Below are 18,443 nucleotides of genomic sequence, written 5' to 3'. Positions count from 1 at the left end.
TAATGTTACAACTTCTCTTTCCGGAAAATAGCCAGAACGAATTTACCGGTATTTTCAAAAAGGACCTGTTCACACATACACCGGTAATACAACCGGTAAATTGCCGGTAATTTTCCGGAAAGGTCTGTATGTGTGAAAGGGGCTAATGTCTCTGCATTTGTAAATAATACTCAATACACCTAATTTAGCTGCAGAATCAAACATACAGCATAAGACTAAATTATTAGCAGTGCTATGAAAATTGATTTGTAAAAAGTGCTGTTTAACAGATGTGGGACATTTTTCATAGTATTTTCTGTTATATTTATCTTTTGAACAAGTCTATTTTTTAGTTTTAGTCAAGTTTTTCACGCTAGTAAAGCATAGCATACAATAATATGTGTGCAGATATTTAAGAAACATGCTAACTGAACATTCTTGTTTATCTGAAAACAATGCTGAAGTCCGATATTCTGCTTTGAAAATGTGTTTTAACCTGCCCAATGCCATTTGTTGCCAATTATATTTCAGCACACTGGGTTACATTGGTGGAAAACAGCAGATTTTATTCATTCACTCAGGAAGGCTCTCAAAGCATGCATCCGTGACTGAAAATGTGACCTCTGGTGGACAGTAGCAGACTCTGAAATGAGATGCAGATTCAGAGTTCCACATGAGGTTATTAATTAGCAAATAATATAAATATCACTGATGTAAACATTAGGTAAGCAGGTTACATTGTTTTGTGTGCCATTGTTTTACTTTTAAATCGCCTTAAATCAGCGTTTAGGCTTGACAGTGAAGCCTGTTTCACACCGCAAGCGTTCATGTTTTTTTGGCATCTATGTTAACAGATTAGAGCTTACATACTGCACGCAGAAGCAGCGTGTCAGCTCGAGGCATGAGTGTCACTGAAGCAGCAGTGCCGCGATGAGTGTCATGCTCAATTAAAGTGACAGTGCATTGATAATGACCAAAAACACATTAAATGACAGTAAAAAGTAGCAATTTTACCCAATAAATGCATCGATAATATCCACTGATTTTTCTATAGTCAATCAAATTAACTTAAACGATCAAATATTTGGTTGGGCCTGAACTACAAAACCAATTTGAAGGGGGGATTGACGTACTGCGTACTGCGCCTTTAAGACGAGTTCTCCCCGCCTACTGTTTCTAAAAGCCTTCCCGCGTGCTTTAATCTCCTCCCTCGGCTGCGTCAGACAACAGACAGACTTAAAGGAAGAAGGTCTCACGTAGCGTTTGTGAGAAATATTACAGTAAGAACTTAATGTTAATCAGTGTTTGTTGTGCAGTCGCGTTGATGAGTCACACGCAATATCGTTGCAAAGTTCACACGCGCGTACGCACACGCACGCGCGTACGCACACACACGCACACACACGCACACGCACGCACGCACGCACACACACACACACACACACACCGCAGCTGACACACACACACAGAGACAGGCAGACAGACAGAGCTCGCTTAGCTTTGCACTGTTTTCGCACTCAAATGTGACAGGATTCAGGCTAACCTCCACTGCTGTGTGGATATCTGTTATGTTATTGTACAAAATAAACCATATTTAACGTCTACAAACCGGGATTGAAGCGTCTTCTTTTATAACACACATAGACACAGCTGTGCTGATGAAGTAAAGCTGAAGTAAATCGCTGTACTTCATTACACACATGCTCTATTTAAAAACACTTTAAACATGTGAAACTTACTCTTGATCACATTTGATGATGATTGCTGATCCTAGCGAACTCAACAGACCTTTTATTCCCGGTTGCTTTGCGTATGTCTGGTCTTGTTGACATATACATGTGACTACCGGGACATGTTAATGCGCGCAGCTGTCAATCAATTCGGTGGGCGGTCTGTCTGAAAACAGCTCCAATTGGTCCACTGTTTTTATGTTGTTAAATTGAAAAACAATGAATGGGTGTGTTTTATCAGCTCAATATGATGGTCTATACACTATATATACACATATGTTTGTCCAAATAGCTTGAAAAGTAGATTTTTCACCATAGGTGCCCTTTAAGCTGAATATTAGCATCTTGCAAAATATTATATACTGTCATTATAGTAAAAGTAAAGGAAAGGAGTTATATTTTATTATTTAAAACAATTTCTTCATTACACAGCACTTGGGAAATATGTAATAAAGAATCCAAATTTCACAGAATGGTTAATAATATTGTCTTCAGCTGTGTACATTTCAGTGTAGAGATCTGCACGGGACTAAATTTTGTATCCACACCCGCCAGGTTTTAGCCCTAACCCGACCGCTCCCGCTTATATTAAGCACTTGATGTCCCGCTGCCCGCCCCGCCCCGTTTTCTATCTGCCACGCCGATCCCGCTAAAGAGCGGGGGGGAGAACAAAACCGAAAATCACCTAGTTATACAGTCCAGACAGCCTATAACAAGCTGTCTGTATAAACGCACACACACACAGACAAAGCTTTCTCTCTCTTTTTCGTGCGCACGCCCTCTAACACACACTCATAAGCACCAAGCACAAACACAGGCAAAGCTCTCTCTCTCTCTCATTCACACACACACACACACACACACACACACACACACTGCAACAAACAAGCTAAACACAGCATTTCATTTACACACATACATACGCGTGCTCACTCAGGAGTCGGGAGCGATATTGCTAGACAGCCTGCTCCTGCCCCAAATTAAACCCGTTACCGACCGCTCCCGTGATTTATTCGGAAACTTAAACCCGCACCGTAGAAATCTGGTCGGGTCCCGCGGCGCCCGTGGGACAGCCGCGGGAATGCAGACCTCTATTTCAGTGTTTCTGTGCATGGAAATCTCATAATTATTGTGTTTTATTTCACAGAGAAAAAGCACAAACCCCGAGAGACAAGTGACATGAGTGATAATCTTGCAGTAAGTATATCAGTCTCTGTTATCCTGCATAAAATTCAAAACAACCTTAATTATTGTATTACAGCGCATCTATTTGTTGATGAATTATTGGTTATTAGTGCATGTCAGTTTAGAGTTAAGAGTGCAAAAATCATTGTCTATTAGGCCTGTCACAATAATCAATATATGGACTTATCACACAACACATGGACATGACCTCAATAAGTTTTGATGATGCAATAGACAGTTGGAGTCAGAATTATTAGCCCCCGTTTATTTTTTCTCTCAACTTCTGTTTAACGGAGGGAAGATTGTGTCAACACATTTCTAAACATAATAGTTTTAATAACTCATTTATAATAACTGATATATTTTATCTTTGCCATGATGACAGTAAATAATATTTGACTAGATATTTTTCAAGACACTTCTATACAGCTTAAAGTGACATTTAAAGGCTTAAATAGGTTAATTAGGTTAACTAGGCAGGTTATGGTAATTAGGCAAATTAATTTATAATGATGGTTTGTTCTGTAGACAGTCAAAAAAAAATTATTTAAAGGGGCTAATAATTTTGGCCTTTAAAAAATTTAAAACTGCTTTTATTCTAGCCGAAATAATACAAATAAGACTTTCTCTAGAAGAAAAAATATCAGTCATACTGTGAAAATTTCCTTGCTCTGTTAAAAAAAAAATCATAGGGGGACTAATAATTCTGACTTAAACTGTATATTGCCCATATATAAAAAAACAATTCTAGCAACGTTTAAGCTGACTGTGTAACATCTCTATCTTTATTGGAAGTGTCAGTGTCAGTATGGTTAAAAACACGATAGTTTTTACTATAAATTGCTATATTATATTTTCATGTGGGTGTCTGACAGCTGAAAATAGATCTGGTAGCAGATATCGCAGCCTCTTAGTTTTTACCTTGCACTTTTTTTGTTAACATTATTATTATTTATTTAGGATATGTGTTTACACATGCTGCTTATAAACTCTCATAATTACATTACTGACTATAATTAAATTAAATATTCTAAAGAATAAAATATTGTGTGTTCTCTGGAAGTGTACTTGCATTGTGCTGATATTATATTGTCATTCTGTCATTATATAATGAGTGGCATAAATGGTGTTAAAATGACAATAATTTTGTTTATTGCAACAGATTTTGGTGCAAAATATTGTACAACAAAAAAATAGATATCACAGGCCTATCATCTATATGAGAAGTAATTTTTAAAAATCATTTAGTTATTCATTGTCTATAAAACAGGTAGGAGGTTAGTCGAAAATATAATAATGCCAAAAATGTGAAGAATTTATACAAAATGTTATTTTCTCCCTCTTTTTTTTTGTAAAACATCCCATAATATATAGATATATAGATTTCTAATGCCCCAGTAAAAGTGAAGGGGACACTATATTGTCAGTGGGCGCCGTCTTTCAGATGAGACGTTAAACCTAGGTCCTGACTCTCTGTGGTCATTAAAAATCCCATGACACTTCTCGTAAAGAGTATGGCTGTAACCCCGGTGTCCTGGCCAAAGTCCCTCAGTCGGCCCTTACAATCATGGCCTTCCAATCATCCCCTTCCACTGAATTGGCTCTATCACGGTCTCTCCACTCCTCCAATAGCTGGTGTGTGGTGAGCGCACTGGTGCTGTTGTCCTGTGACTGCCGTCGCATCATCCAAGTGGGTGCTGCTGGTGCTGATGTAGAGAGACCCCCCCCCATGATTGTAAAGAGCTTTAGGTGTATGGCCATACACAATAAATGCGCTATATAAATACACATTACATTGCTATCAGGCTGTCGTCGGGACCTGTTCTCTTAGTTTCTCTCTCTCTCTCTCCCTCCCCCTGTCTCTCCTGTCTGCTTCTATTTTTTCATATTTTATAATTTTAGACAGTTATTTTGTAATTAATTTGGTTGTAACCATAGAGTATTATTGCCATTAAATCATCTCATTATCACGTATTTGTGAATTACTTATGATTTAACATCAACACTAATTAATTACTCTATATTTCAATACAATATAATCACATAATAGCAACGCTCTTCCACATTTATAGCTATTAATACTGCCCTTATTTCCGTTTTTGGTATGAGATTGCAGGAGAATGGTTCAACTAGAAATGTATAGTTTTTCACCGTCATGCTGATAACTTAGTCATTCCTCAAAACAACAGTTTGCTGTAGTTAAAATATTATTCTTTACATAGATGAAGATCTATACAAAGTTTGAATGCTCAGTTCAACATGATCTTGTTGTAATGGCTTGGCAGGAAATGTTGAAGACTGATGACTCAAAGTGGCACAGGAACTGAACTTGTCTAAATGAATCACCAACCCTGTTCTCTTCCTCACAGCAGACTCTCACCAAAGCATTATGTGAAATATATATTTTAAAGGCTGAGCAGAATGATTTGAAGGCACTTCAAGCTCTTTGTTATTTTAATTGACCCAACATTCATACATATAATTTTTAGGTGAACTATCCCTTTAATTGGAGCAATAATATGTCATCATTAACCTGACCTTCACTTGTTTAAAAAAACATTTTAAAACTGACATATAGTTTATTAATCAAACTCGTTATTATATCTTCTGTGTTTTAAGGCATATTGAGTGGCTCTCAACGACATCTGTGATATTAAATAAACAGTGACATTTCTTTTTGGAACCTATTATTAAATGACCATGAAAGACTGCGCATATTTTTTATTTTAATGTTTAACTTTGATGTGCGAGCCAGTGTATAATAAAATACAAACTATGCATCTAGTTTACGGACACCTACAAACACCTTTTTTAAAGAAACATGTTTTGTTTGGTGGTGCTCTAGATTTGCCGGTTTCTAACTGATGAATTGGTGCAAACATGCATTTATAATGGTATGTACCACTATAGGGGTGGGCAAATGTATATTGAAGTTATGTATTATTTTATTTATTAACTTTATTTAAGATACAGATCAGAGCAAAGTATTTCTCAACCATTAAAGAGCAGCCGCTCATATATCTTGTTTTTATTTTCTTCAGGGGGATAAAGTGTTAAATGGGGGGGTCAGACCCCCTCAAACCCGCACTTTGTCTATTGACTTCAATAAAAAATCAAATCAAATCTGTTTTATTGTCACATCATCAGCAGCACGTGTGCTATGACGTGTGAAAAGCTTTGGTGCTGGCTTCAGACAGCGCAAATACAACGACAGTGCAAAATACAGATGATGCAAAATACAGACGGTGCAAAATACAACAACAATGTGAAATTGACAGCGATATGTACAATAAATAGGTGTCGTGTCCACAAAGTTTTAGGCAGTATTGTTTCAAGTATGGATTGGTTAAAGTGCTGTGCATGCTACATATTGATGTTGTGCAGTGAGGGGTATGAAAGAGTCTGTCTGTGTGGTGTGTTAAGGATTCATCATCCTGATAGTCTGAGGGAAGAAGCTTTCCTTCAGCCGGCTGGTGCGTGACCGGATGCTGCAGAACCGTCTGCCTGATGGTAGCAGAGAGAAAAGTCTATGGCTTGGGTGGCTGGAGTCGCTGATAACTCTCTTGGCTTTCCTCATGCACCGATTGGTGTAGATGTCCTGGAGGGAGGGTTGCTCACCTCCTACTACGCGTCCAGTAGTTTGCACAATCCTATGTAGGCCTTTGCGATTGCTGCTGGTGCTATTCCCATACCAGGTGGTGATACAGCCAGACAGGATGCTCTCCACAGTGCAGGTGTAAAACGAGTGGAGGATGTGGGGGCTCATTCCAAACCTCCTGAGACGGCGGAGGAAGAAGAGGCGTTGTTGTGCCTTCCTTAGCACTGCGTCTGTGTGAGCAGTCCATGTCAGATCCTCAGCGACGTGTTCTCCAAGAAACTTGAAAGTGCTGACTCTCTCCACTGGCGTCCCGTTGATGGTGATGGGGGTGTGTTCTCTCTTCTCTCTCCTGAAATCCACCACCAGCTCCTTGGTTTTGCTGATGTTTAGTTTTCCTCACACCCCTCCGTCAGAGTGTGCACCTCCTCTCTGTAGGCCTTCTCATCATTACCGGTGATTAGGCCCAACACCGTGTGTCATCAGCAAATTTAACGATGACGTCGGAGCTGTGTTTGGCTGTACAGTCGTGTATACAGGGAGTACAGGAGAACACAGCCCTGTGGAGCACCAGTGTTGAGGATCAGTGTTGATGATGTAATGTTGTTCATTCTGACCACCTGGGGTCTGCCTGACAGGAAGTCCAGGATCCAGTTGCACAATGAGCTGTGAAGACCGAGAGCCTGGAGCTTCACCACCAGCTTGGCAGGCACTATGGTGTTGAATGCTGAGCTGTAGTCCACAAACAGCATTCTCACATATGTATTTTTGTTTTCCAGGTGAGACAGAACAGTGTGCAAGGTGAAAGCAATTGCATCATCAGTGGAGCGGTTATTCCTGTATGCAAATTGCAGAGGGTCTGTGTGAGCGGGCAGTACAGAGCAGATGTGCTTTTAAATCAATGGATACCATCAACCAGCATTCTTCAAAATATATTCTTTTGTGTTCAACAGAAAAAAGACACTTATAAAGTTTTAAATACACATGAGGATGAGTAAATTGTGAGGTAATTCTCAGTTCTGGGTGAACTATCCCTTTAATTTACAAATCTTGTGTGCGTGGCGAATGACATTTAGTCATTTAGCAGAATGTCCAAGGCAATTTTGCGTGTCCAAAGCGACTTATAAGGAAATCATCTATAAAAGTATCAATAAAATGTCATTGTTTCTCTGTCTGCTGTGTTTGATGGTCTTTGTCGTGTTTTCAGATTTGTCCGTGGAGAGAAGGAGACTGTAAGAACGCCTCAGTGATTTTCTTGAACACTCCGGCTCAGCAGGTCCAGATGCTCTAACAGAGGACTGAAAACAACGAACTCAAGGACACTGTGATGATGAAGGAAACTGATGGACACTTTCATTTTTAAAGTCTCATTAAGAAATCTTTTAGCGGCCTGAAGACTGGAGAAACTGGAGGTTGGGGTATACTTTCAGAATTAAAGGTACAAAATCTGTCACTGGGCTGGTACCTTTTCAAAACATACACTTGTATACTATTATAAGTTGACATTTGTATCTTTAGGTTACATTTAAGGTTTACTTTTGTATGTTACAATGAGGTACACATTTGCACTTTTTAGGAATTAATATATCTTTAAAGGGGACCTATTATGCCCCTTTTTACAAGATAAGTCTCTGATGTCCCTAAGGTGTCTGTAAAGTTTTAGTTTAAAATACCATACATATAAATAATGGTTTATAACTCTTTTTTTTATAACTGCCCCTTTTAAGCTTTGATCTTAATTGTGCCATTTTGTTGATTGTTGCCTTTAAATTCAAATAAAATTGTACTCTTTTTCAAAAGAGGGTGGAGCTACAGATGCATGTGTCAGCATAGTGGCAGATTCTAAAAGATGACTAACTTCCTATGCTAATAAGAAAGTGATCATTACTAATGGGTGGGGCTTTCCCTTCTCTGATGACACGTACATAGGATGATACATAAAAATACCCCCCTTTTGTCCCACTGCAGCAGTTCTGCCAGTGTGAAATGACAACTAGAGAGGGAAACATTGCTACTACCTAGAAATCTAATATAGGAATGCTTTCGTGTCAAATATACTGGATGTAATGTACAGTAAATAATAAATGTATACTTGTAAATGAATCATTTTTATTTGAAATCATTTTAGACCTTCAAAAACGCACATTATTAGTATTTTTCTTTAATTTGTCATTTGTGATGCTGGACCTCAAAACCAGTGGATAAGTGGCCACTTATCGCTGAGGGGGGTTGGGGGTTTGTGATTGGTAAGTAAAGAGTGGCGGGAAAGGCCTAAATTGTTTTAATGATTATAAAGATTTTTATAACCTTTCAAGATTTTTTTTTAAATCAAACTTTGATGCATCACTTGCTTTTGTTCATATCTTGGACAGTTTAACCTATTAAAGTTTATTAAAATATTAATGAAAAGAGACAGCGGTTGTTCTACAAATATATTATTTATTTTTTATGGCAAGAAAAAAGCAGAAACAGTACACAAAATACAGATTTTTTTTATTTATTTTTTTTTATTTAGCAGCTCCCCAACTGACACGTCTGGTTAGTTTCTGTCCTTATATTCTATAAAGTCAATAATGGTCCAAAATTCCTGACCATTATCACCAATAAAGCATGGCATCCATATGTTGTAAACCGATAGGTCCAAATATTTCTTTTTCATTTATCAAAGAAATAATTTGCTTCTTAATTATAGTTTTATAACTATTAAATTGTTTTAAATTCAAAATAAACTGTTGCAATTCCTATCCAAGAATTATTGTCCATCTGATTATCCCTATGATCACGCATGGATGGATCATAAAGATAAGAGACAAAATCTCTTCAAAGTGATTCATATTAAACTTGAATGAAACATATCATCGCTCGAGTCTTTTTTGCTGCACAAACTAGCAAACGTGTCGAGTATAACCTAGGCTTCATCAGGGGGTTGTGATCAGTAAGCGAAGAGTGGTGGGTGGGAGTGGGGTTGGGCAGACCAAGTTCACGATTGACTGTCAGGTCACGGGGTCCCGGTGCTCCCTATGGCCAGTCTGCCCCTGGATGCAACATTATTATTGGGCCGAGATGCAAGATAGCATTTGAATATCTGGGAATTGAGAGTTAAAAAAATATATTGCATGTAAAGCTCTCTAAATAAATACTTTGCAATGTCATTACTGATCAAAAATGAAGACATTTTGAAAATTTACCACTTTAAATTTTCTTCATGGATATGGATCTTTACTTAAAGTCCTCATAAACCTTAAGCTGCAACTATTATTTTCTCTCTCGTATTATATTATAGTAAGGAAGGCATTTCATTTAGAAAGATCAAGAAAAGGGTTTGGGGAGAGTTATTAAAACCTAACAGACTCCTCCTGTTCACCATTTCTGTTCGTTGTCAAAACTGACAGCTTGAGGGGCATGGTTAAGTATATTAGCCAGACTTAGACTGACCTAATCTGCCAATTTAACTGAAAACAAACAGAAAGTGCATTTTCATATCTCAGTTAAACCTTACCAAAAACATATTTTTAATGACACAGATTAATTGTTTTCCACAAAACTAGCAATGTGAGCTAACAAAGTAAATATAGTGAGTTTTGATTTCATGTTTACTTTAATATTAATGTCTTTTTACGACTGCCGAAATATGCCAGTGAAGGCTATCATATGAGACATAGCATGTTTTGTTGTCACATTTTTGTAGCATGCTCATTTGTTGTTATACTTGTTTATTTTCATCACAAGCAACCGAAAAAAGCACTGATGTAGGAAGTGAAAGAGGCTGTAGAAGTGAAGCTAACACTATGAGGCCAGCAGGTCGTATTGTTTTGCAGAGCTGCCAGAAGAAGGATGAAGATGACTAAAGAAGAAACATCGCAACCTTTCAACAAACGGTCTGTCAGTTTTAAGAAGATCCTCGTGTTCTTAATTTGGCTCACCACAGGCAAGTGTTCTCCGTTTGTTTATAAATGCATTTAGGTGTTAAAAGTGATTAAAATGAATACAAATATTGAGAAAATAGTGGCTTATCGCTGGGTGTAAAATATAGCAGTTTGCCATTTTTTATTTATATAAACATTTATATAAATGTAATTCATTTAAACTTCACACCCTGATTTAAAATGTCAAATGGTATAAAGAGTAAGTAATATTTAAAAAGATAACAATATATAAGTGTAGTGTGTGTGTGTGTGTGTGTGTGTGTGTGTGTGTGTGTGTTATATGATATCCTCATATAAGTTGATTTCTTCATTTAGGCTCTGAGTACAAAACAGCATCAGCAAGCAGAGCGTTAACAGTTCAGACTGGAGGATCTCTTGTTATTCCCTGTTATTATGACAGATATTACACAGAGTACAAGAAATACTGGTGCTTTAATGCCAAGGGATATTTTAGTTCCTGCTCTATTCTGGCGTATGCTAATGAAACCAAAGGAAAAGTGTCAGTGACTGATCATCCAGATCAGAGTTTCTTCACTGTTACTATGAGGAACCTGCAGCATGAAGACACTGGAGCTTACTGGTGTGCTGTGGAGATTAAAGAATTCTTTAATCTGGATAAGAGAGAGCAGCTTCATCTCACAGTTCAGTCAGGTATAAGACCAGATTCACATTTAAATAGAAAATTATTTTTATTCCAGATGAATCACAGTATCTGATGTCTGCTGTCTGTGTGTTTCAGCTCCTGACGTGTTTGTGGTGAGCAGCAGTGTATCTGGACATGAAGGTGGTAATGCCAGTGTTCAGTGTTTCTACAGTTCTGAATACAGGAATACAGAGAAACGCTGGTGCAGATATAAAGAGCAGATCTGTTATGCAGTGGAGAGATTCAACACATCCCAGAGTTCATCAGTTCAAATCAGTGATGATGGTGAAAGCTCCTTCACTGTGCTGATGACTGGACTCACACTCTCTGATTCTGGATGGTATTCCTGCTATTTAGGAGAAATAGAGGCTTTACTTCAGCTTATAGTCACTGAAGGTAAAACTTACTCACTCATCGCATCTACACAGGTAGAAAAAACCTTCCTTTTTGTTTCTCTCTTCAGAAAATTCATAAATTCATGTTTTCGCTGTAATATATATTTTAGGGGTTAGACAGTTTACAAAATTTTTGGTTCGTTTCATAGTTCTGTGGTCATGTTTTACGATAATTCTAATACAACAAGAGGGGGAAATGTTAATAATTTGGTTTAATTAACAAAATATTTTGGTTGATAATTTAGGTTTTATTTGAGTAGTCATTTAAAAAAATATTCTACATATGTTTTCTTGCAACTCAGAATAGCAGACTGTGTGTTATGCATATGTTACATGCATTCAGCTTATATGTTGCGGCGCAAGTACATGTATATAAAATACCTCAGCATTTATGATCTGAGAGAGAATCGCACACAAGCGAGTATGGAGCTCAGGAATCTATGAAACGGTGAGTTGTGATTGACCATATTTGTGGAAATATGGACATTTCAACAAAAAAACGTAGCGTTTTATAGTAATATCTTTTGAAAAACATCTCACAAACACTCAGATTAGTCTGCTCTGATGTGTATATACCTTTATAAATGCTCTTTGCGTGTCTGAGAAGCTGATAATATGCATTCCATCACATTTCTGTGTCCAGCGGAGGCCGAGCACAGATACAAGCTGCTGCAAGAAAACAGTTCCAAAAAGGCTTTTCTTCAGTATTTGTAATGTGAGGGCTTAAAGTTAATTACTGATGAACGTATATATGATACAGTAAATTAATAGAGATCAATAAGAATCAGTCTGTCTTGTACTAAATACCCAGAATGCTTTGCGCTATTAGGACACATTCCCCTTATCTATTGCTTTTCTGCTGTGTCTTGCTCTAAAATCTTTTAACTGATATGGCATTAACTGTAAGCCTTTTGCACATTTCAAACAAAGACGCACTGCTTGCACACATAATTAGGGAGTGATGCGGACACAGCATCAATCAGCTGGGATGCTTCTGCACTGATTAGCTTTAAAGAGGCCCTGATATGAGAGAATGAGACGCACACATGGCAGGTATCCATGGGAAATACACATCTTACAGTAAGATACCTCTCCAAACACTTGATACCCTGTCAAATGTAAAAAACAACAACAACAAAAAAAAAAAACCCCAAAAAGGTTAATTTTTTTTTCATGAACCGTCACATCCCTCTCTCTCTCTCTCTCTCTCTCTCTCTCTCTCTCTCTCTCTCTCTCTCTCTCTCTCTCTCTATATATATATATATATATATATATATATATATATATATATATATATATATATATACACACACAAAAACATATAAATACTTTTTTTTTTTTTTTTTTCTATCTACCAGCAGATTCGACCATGGAAATATCCGAGGGAAACAGGTTAGTATCTTATCATTATTAATCTAGATTTTCTGTCATAAACTTGATGGCAAATGTCTGTTTATTTGCCAAACATGTTTAGATTTTTAACACGTTCCCAGTATAATATTTTTTTTTGCTTGTTCCTTTGTTCTCTTTAAGAAGCAACTTTAATCTATATTGGACGTCTTTTTAAACCCATTTTTGATCTATTCTCTTTTTCAGACAAAGTGTGAAGGAGCGTTTCTGTCTGTCACAGAATTAGAGATCACAGACTGATCCTCACATTGACCTGAAGGACTTTAAGATTACATAAGTAATGTGTGAATGCTTCTGCTACTATTCTCAAGGTGAAGCTTAACAGACTCTTATTTTGTAGCTAGACGCCATTCTATCTGGCAATTACCAGGGGTGTGGACTCGAGTCATGAATTGGATGATTTTAGACTCGACTTAACAAAATATAAAAAGACTTGCAACTCGACTTGGACTTAAACATAAATGACTCGTGACTTTCACTTGGACTTGCGCCTATTGACTTGTAAAGACTTGCTACTTAAAAAGCCCATAAAAGCTCAAAAGTATGTTGACACGGACAGCTCTATCTCTGTTTGTGTGTGTGTGACAGAGCATACGCCAGGGCCAGAGTGGGACTTCTTTTCAGCCCTGGAGTTTCAAGCGTTAGACCAGCCCACCTCAGTTCACAACTGACTAACGTTATATTAAAATAAGGTAATTTCCAATTCAGTTTCTAATTACACTATCACTTCTTTTTCAAGAAAACAGCAGCTTTAGAACTTAAAATGTGTGACAACCTTACAGTTTTATATGTCTTAACAATAAAAATGAAAAAAAATAAAGAGTTACTCAGGTGAGGATCGAACACTGATCAACAGCGTCGAAGCGCAACGTGCTGACCACTGGACCACAATGGTGCTGTAATGCTTATATGGCCGGAATGATAGTTACATCATCACTACCCTGCAGGCTGCATTTTGCTCATGGGGCTGCGAGACAATAAATAAGAAGAGCGGAGCTGCAGCAAAATAATGAATAAAAAGAGTGAGGCTATGGTCAGATAAATAAAAAAGTGCAACTGCTGAAAGTGCAAGCAACTAGAAACACTGGCCCTCGCAGCCAAAAAACGGCCCAGCCCACCGGGAATTCTCCCAGTCCTCCCGATTAGCCAATCCGGGCCTGGCATGGGTGCATTCAGCAAGACATCCAATCAAAGTATCGTATATTGTTTTGATTTGACAGCGTCCAACTTGACAACAACGTGAACGCGCCAGTTAGCAAAATGATACCGAAGATAGTTTTGTTTGGCTTTAAAAATTTCGAGGTCAACAAAAAACTAATTGCAGTATGTAAAACATGCTGTTCGAAGATTACAGACAGAGATGCCACAACTTCAAACTTTGTTCGACACTTGAAGTTGCACAAAGAAAGGTACGTTTTGAATGAATGTCAAGATTACCTTATTATGGCATTATTTCACTCACAAATGTCGTAAGCGCAGTATTACAAGTTGAAAGCACACTGATGTAATAAGAGCAAGCAAATCTTTTTGTTCACTCGCCAATGTAGCCGTCGATTTTGTTTCCTCTGTTTGTGGACAACTTCTTGCGCACACTCATAACATGGCTCACCTGTGAATGATCTGCTCTCGCTCCGTCAGATGATGCAGACTCACAATTTGTATCTTGTGTTTCCTGTTCCTTTCGTGCTTTTGCTCTCCTGAGATCCTCCTGGTCAATTGGTTATCCCAATAATTATGTTGATATGGTTTATATATTGCTACACTATTTATTAACAATACATGAAAAACTAAAAGGTTAAGGTAAATTATAATAAATACTAGTGTTTTTGAGGTAAACTGCCTATGTTTAGGCTAGTATTATTTACAACTTGTTAATGAATGCTTCAGCATACTGGTGTATTAAGAATAGTGAACTGATAACATGAAATACAGTGTAGTTTTACTACAGTAAAGTGTGTCGAATTGTAGTATAACATACCCTATATCAGGGCTTCTCAAATATAAATTTGAAAAGTCCACTTACCAAATATTCATTCAGTCCGAGGTCTGGAGAAGTAATGCTCAAATTCCAAAAAGAGAACTCCAACAAAAAAAGGCAATGCCCAAAACTTTCCAACTATACACAAAAAAATAACATGATAGAACTTTTAGTGTAAAAGGTGACACCTTCTTTGTGCCACCAGTTGTTTAAACTTGGGCATAAAAGATGTGAGGGCCAGGCGAAGGCACTGATGTAGGTGTTCATTGGTGAGTGTGTTGCGGAATGAGTTTTTCACCATGTTCATGGTTGAAAAGGCAGATTCACAGGCGTATGTTGAGGGAAACATTGTGAGAATCTGAAGGGCCATCTTCTACAGGAGAGGCACACCTGCTGCAGTAACCATTTTTGTCCAGAAGGTGACAGGGTCACAGAGAGATTCCTGCAGTGCTAGGTTTTTTTGGTGCTCAATTAGCTCTGTTTGCAAAGTAGCAGCATTTGCCCATGGGAACACTTTTTATGGCTTTAGTTGAGAATTCTTCAATACTTTTGACTAGAAATGGATTTTCTGTGCACAACAAGACATGTTTTTTTTCAGAGGGAAATCGAATTTGGAAATTGTTAAACAATTTTTCCAGGAATTCAGCCTAATTGTGATGGTGATGTTTTCCTGCAGTCTGATCCAAAAGTCTTGAGAAGTGAAGCAAGTTCTGCTGTAAGTCACATTTGAACACCTCCAGCTTCCTCTGGAAAGCACGGACAACTGACATGAGGTCACACATGGTGTTGTTTTTGCCCTGCAGCTTCACATTAAGGTCATTGAGATGTGAAGTATTGTCAGTTAGAAAAGCAACAACTTCCATTTCTTCTTCATTCTTCATGAAATCCACAAATGTTTTGGCTTTTGCACTCTTTTGATCCAAAAGAAATGTCTCCAGCTTTTTCCGCAGGGCCAAAACCGCTCTAGTACCTTGCCTTTACTAAGCCACCGGACATTGTTGTGAATAAGCAAATCATCAAACGTTGCATTTACTTCTATTAGAAATGAGCAAAACAAACGATGTTGCAGAGCATACACTCTCAGAAATAAAGGTACGAGAGCTGTCACTGGGGTCGTACCTTTTCAAAAGGTACACATTTGTACTTGAAGGGTCCATTTTGGTGCCTCAAAAGTATATACAGGAACACTTTTGCACTTTTTAAGAACTAATATGTACCCTTATTAGGTATTAATATGGACCTTTTAGGTTCAAATTTGTACCTTTTGGATAGGTACCACCCCAGTGACAGCTTGTGTACCTTGATTTCTGAGAGTGTAGGATGCTTCGATAGTTGACAAGTTTCATTACTTTTGTCATTACATCTGAGTACTTTTCTCCAAGACTGGCACTCAAAACCATCTGGTGAATTATGCAGTGGTATGCCATGAGGTCAGGATGGTGAGTTCTCAAGCGTGACACGAATCCCCTCTCTCTTCCAATCATACTTGGTGCACCATCAGTAGCAATGGAAACAACATGCTTCAGGTCTACCTCTCTGTCTCTAAGCATCTGTGTCACTGCTTCATAAATGTCATCTCCCTTGACCAGCTAAAACCAGCTTGACTAGCCTATAGCCAAGCTGGGAGTCCAGCCAAAACCAGCTCTCCAGCTTAAACCAGGCTGGTCAAGCTGGTTTTAGTTGGATTTGGCTGGTCATTTTCCAGCCTGACCAGCTAAGACCAGGCTGGAAATGGCTGGAAACCAGCCTGGAAATTGCCAAAACCCCTCTAAAACCAGCCTGGTCAACAAGCTAAAACCAGCCAACCAGCCTAGGCTGGTTTAAGCTGGATTTTTCAGCAGGGATGTCCATCAACATCACAACTTTCTGATCAACATTAAGATTATTTGAACATTTTAATAATTTATTAAAAACAAACAAACAAACAAACATTACAAATCATTGTTCACACAACATCTGTAGAAAATAAATGTGTCTGTATTTTTGGCACATACTATGTTTGCTTAATTCACCTAATAAATCCTACTTTGCTTACTGAAACGTTAACATTTGTATTCTTCCTTTTACTCATTGTCTTTAAATGGTTATTAGTTCTGTTTGGTTAATCATTTATTTATTTGTGTATCTCTCGAGTCTCTTTTGATCTAGATCTCTCTTTTTGAGTTATGAATCTGCAAGTTAATTGGGTTGTGTAACACGATGAAGTTAATTATAGCATAGACTCAAAGATTATACAAAAATGATAAAATATTCCCTTTTATATTTTTTCTTTTCTTTTTGAACAATGTCAGAAGTTGGTGCATACAAAAATCTATCAACTGCACTTGCTAATTTTCCCATAAACCATAAGTAGTGTGACAGAATACACCATTAGAAATGTATTCAGATATGATGCCACATTAGAATAGCACAACATGCCAGAACACTAAAAATTGAGCTGAAATATTGGACTGTCCTGAAAAAAAGGGCAAAGGGAACAATTGTGCCAAAGCATGGCTCTAAACAAGCATGGCTCTAACCCCCATTTCCCGGTTCGTTTGGCAAGTGTGATTGCTCCTAATCGTGCCACAGCATAGTTTGGTTGGGCTTTGGCGTTGAATGCTTGTAGTGTGAGTGCAAAATTGAAGGCTTCACTCTTAAGGGACTGCTTCAAATAAATTTATTAATCATTCTTACTTTTCAATGAACGTGAACTGTCATAGTTTATTAATCATGTAAACCCCTCACTGCACGGCAGCTGCAACCTTTAGCAAACCTCCTAATACCTGCAGCTTGAGGACTTGCATGAACATTTACGTCATTCAAACGTGGTGGATCTGTTCAGAAAAAGATTTGACTGTGTCTCACTGCATCCCAAATGACTAAAAGTAATACAAAACAATATAACTGAAGCAATGTCCACTGTGCTGAGCCAGAGCATTTCTCTTCCTGTTAAACTGAACAGTTGCATCATCAATGATGTAAGCATGCTCAGACTCGGAAGGTACAATTGCAGTGTGAGTGCAGGCCGAGGGTGAGAGGGGAGGGAGGACATTCATGCCCAGGCATGGCTCAAGACAACCATGTCTAGTGTGAGTTTGGTTGGGCTTTGGCACGATATGCTTGTAGTGTAAGATTAAAGCACATCTGAGCCCAAAACTGACGACACAACATCACTTTTAAGGGACTGTTTCATATGGATTAATAATCATTCTTACTTTTCAATGAACGCAAACTGAAACAAATGCATCGCGGTACGTCAGCTGCACCTTTAGCAAACCTCCTCATACCTGCAGCACGCGACAATAGCCGCGTTTCCACTATCGCGCCTAAAGCGAGCGAGCCAAGGCCAGTGGCGTTTCCACTGTCACTTCTGGGGCCTAATCGGGCCAAAGCAGGGCTTTCTGGGGGCCAGCGGCCGGCCTTTTTTGGCCCGCCGAATACCTTGGGCCAAGGAGGGCCAGCTGGGGCTTCGGGGCGGAGTGAAAGGAGAGGCGGGCAGTTTTCTGATTGCACATGAGTACATGCGGAAAACAAATAAATAAATAAATAAGGGAAAGAAAACATCTAGCCTTATAGGCTGGGGTCTTTTTGCGTATGATCGCCCTTATGTTTCCCTTTTA

At 38.2% G+C, this 18,443-nt stretch overlaps 2 protein-coding genes and 1 long non-coding RNA gene across 10 annotated transcripts in view; 2 read left to right on the top strand and 1 right to left on the bottom strand.

The window, feature by feature from the left end:
- Nucleotides 1-8,592, top strand: part of pigr (polymeric immunoglobulin receptor) — a 26,320-nt gene extending 17,728 nt beyond the window's left edge. For 2 of the 6 annotated variants that reach the window (XM_087239837.1, XM_087239836.1), the window contains exons 7-10: nucleotides 2,857-2,906; nucleotides 7,269-7,346; nucleotides 7,443-7,495; nucleotides 7,697-8,592. In XM_087239837.1, coding sequence (XP_087095963.1) covers nucleotides 2,857-2,906; nucleotides 7,269-7,346; nucleotides 7,443-7,487 — 173 coding nt within the window. In that variant the 3' untranslated portion in view covers nucleotides 7,488-7,495; nucleotides 7,697-8,592. 6 annotated transcript variants of the gene reach the window in all.
- The window catches only part of LOC147846532 (uncharacterized), a 252,135-nt gene that overhangs the window by 169,996 nt on the left and 63,696 nt on the right, over nucleotides 1-18,443 (bottom strand). The gene's annotated exons all lie outside the window — the stretch shown is intronic.
- On the top strand, nucleotides 8,961-13,866 carry LOC110437904 (polymeric immunoglobulin receptor). 3 transcript variants are annotated; one of them, XM_087241583.1, is made up of 5 exons: nucleotides 8,961-10,417; nucleotides 10,731-11,066; nucleotides 11,155-11,454; nucleotides 12,815-12,845; nucleotides 13,050-13,866. In XM_087241583.1, exons 1-5 carry the CDS (start codon nucleotides 10,324-10,326, stop codon nucleotides 13,087-13,089), a joined length of 801 nt encoding a protein of 266 aa, XP_087097709.1. In that variant the 5' UTR covers nucleotides 8,961-10,323; the 3' UTR covers nucleotides 13,090-13,866. The 3 variants fall into 3 exon arrangements, with proteins under 3 accessions (XP_087097709.1, XP_087097708.1, XP_087097707.1); XM_087241582.1 differs by having other exon boundaries at nucleotides 10,133-10,417; nucleotides 12,812-12,845; XM_087241581.1 differs by lacking the exons at nucleotides 12,815-12,845; nucleotides 13,050-13,866 and having other exon boundaries at nucleotides 10,180-10,417; nucleotides 11,155-12,567.

This window comes from Danio rerio, chromosome 2, assembly GCF_052040795.2.
Source record: "Danio rerio strain M-AB ecotype USA chromosome 2, GRCz13ab, whole genome shotgun sequence".
In the NCBI taxonomy this organism is placed as follows: Eukaryota; Metazoa; Chordata; class Actinopteri; order Cypriniformes; family Danionidae; genus Danio; species Danio rerio.
This window is presented reverse-complemented; position numbering and strand designations above follow the sequence as displayed.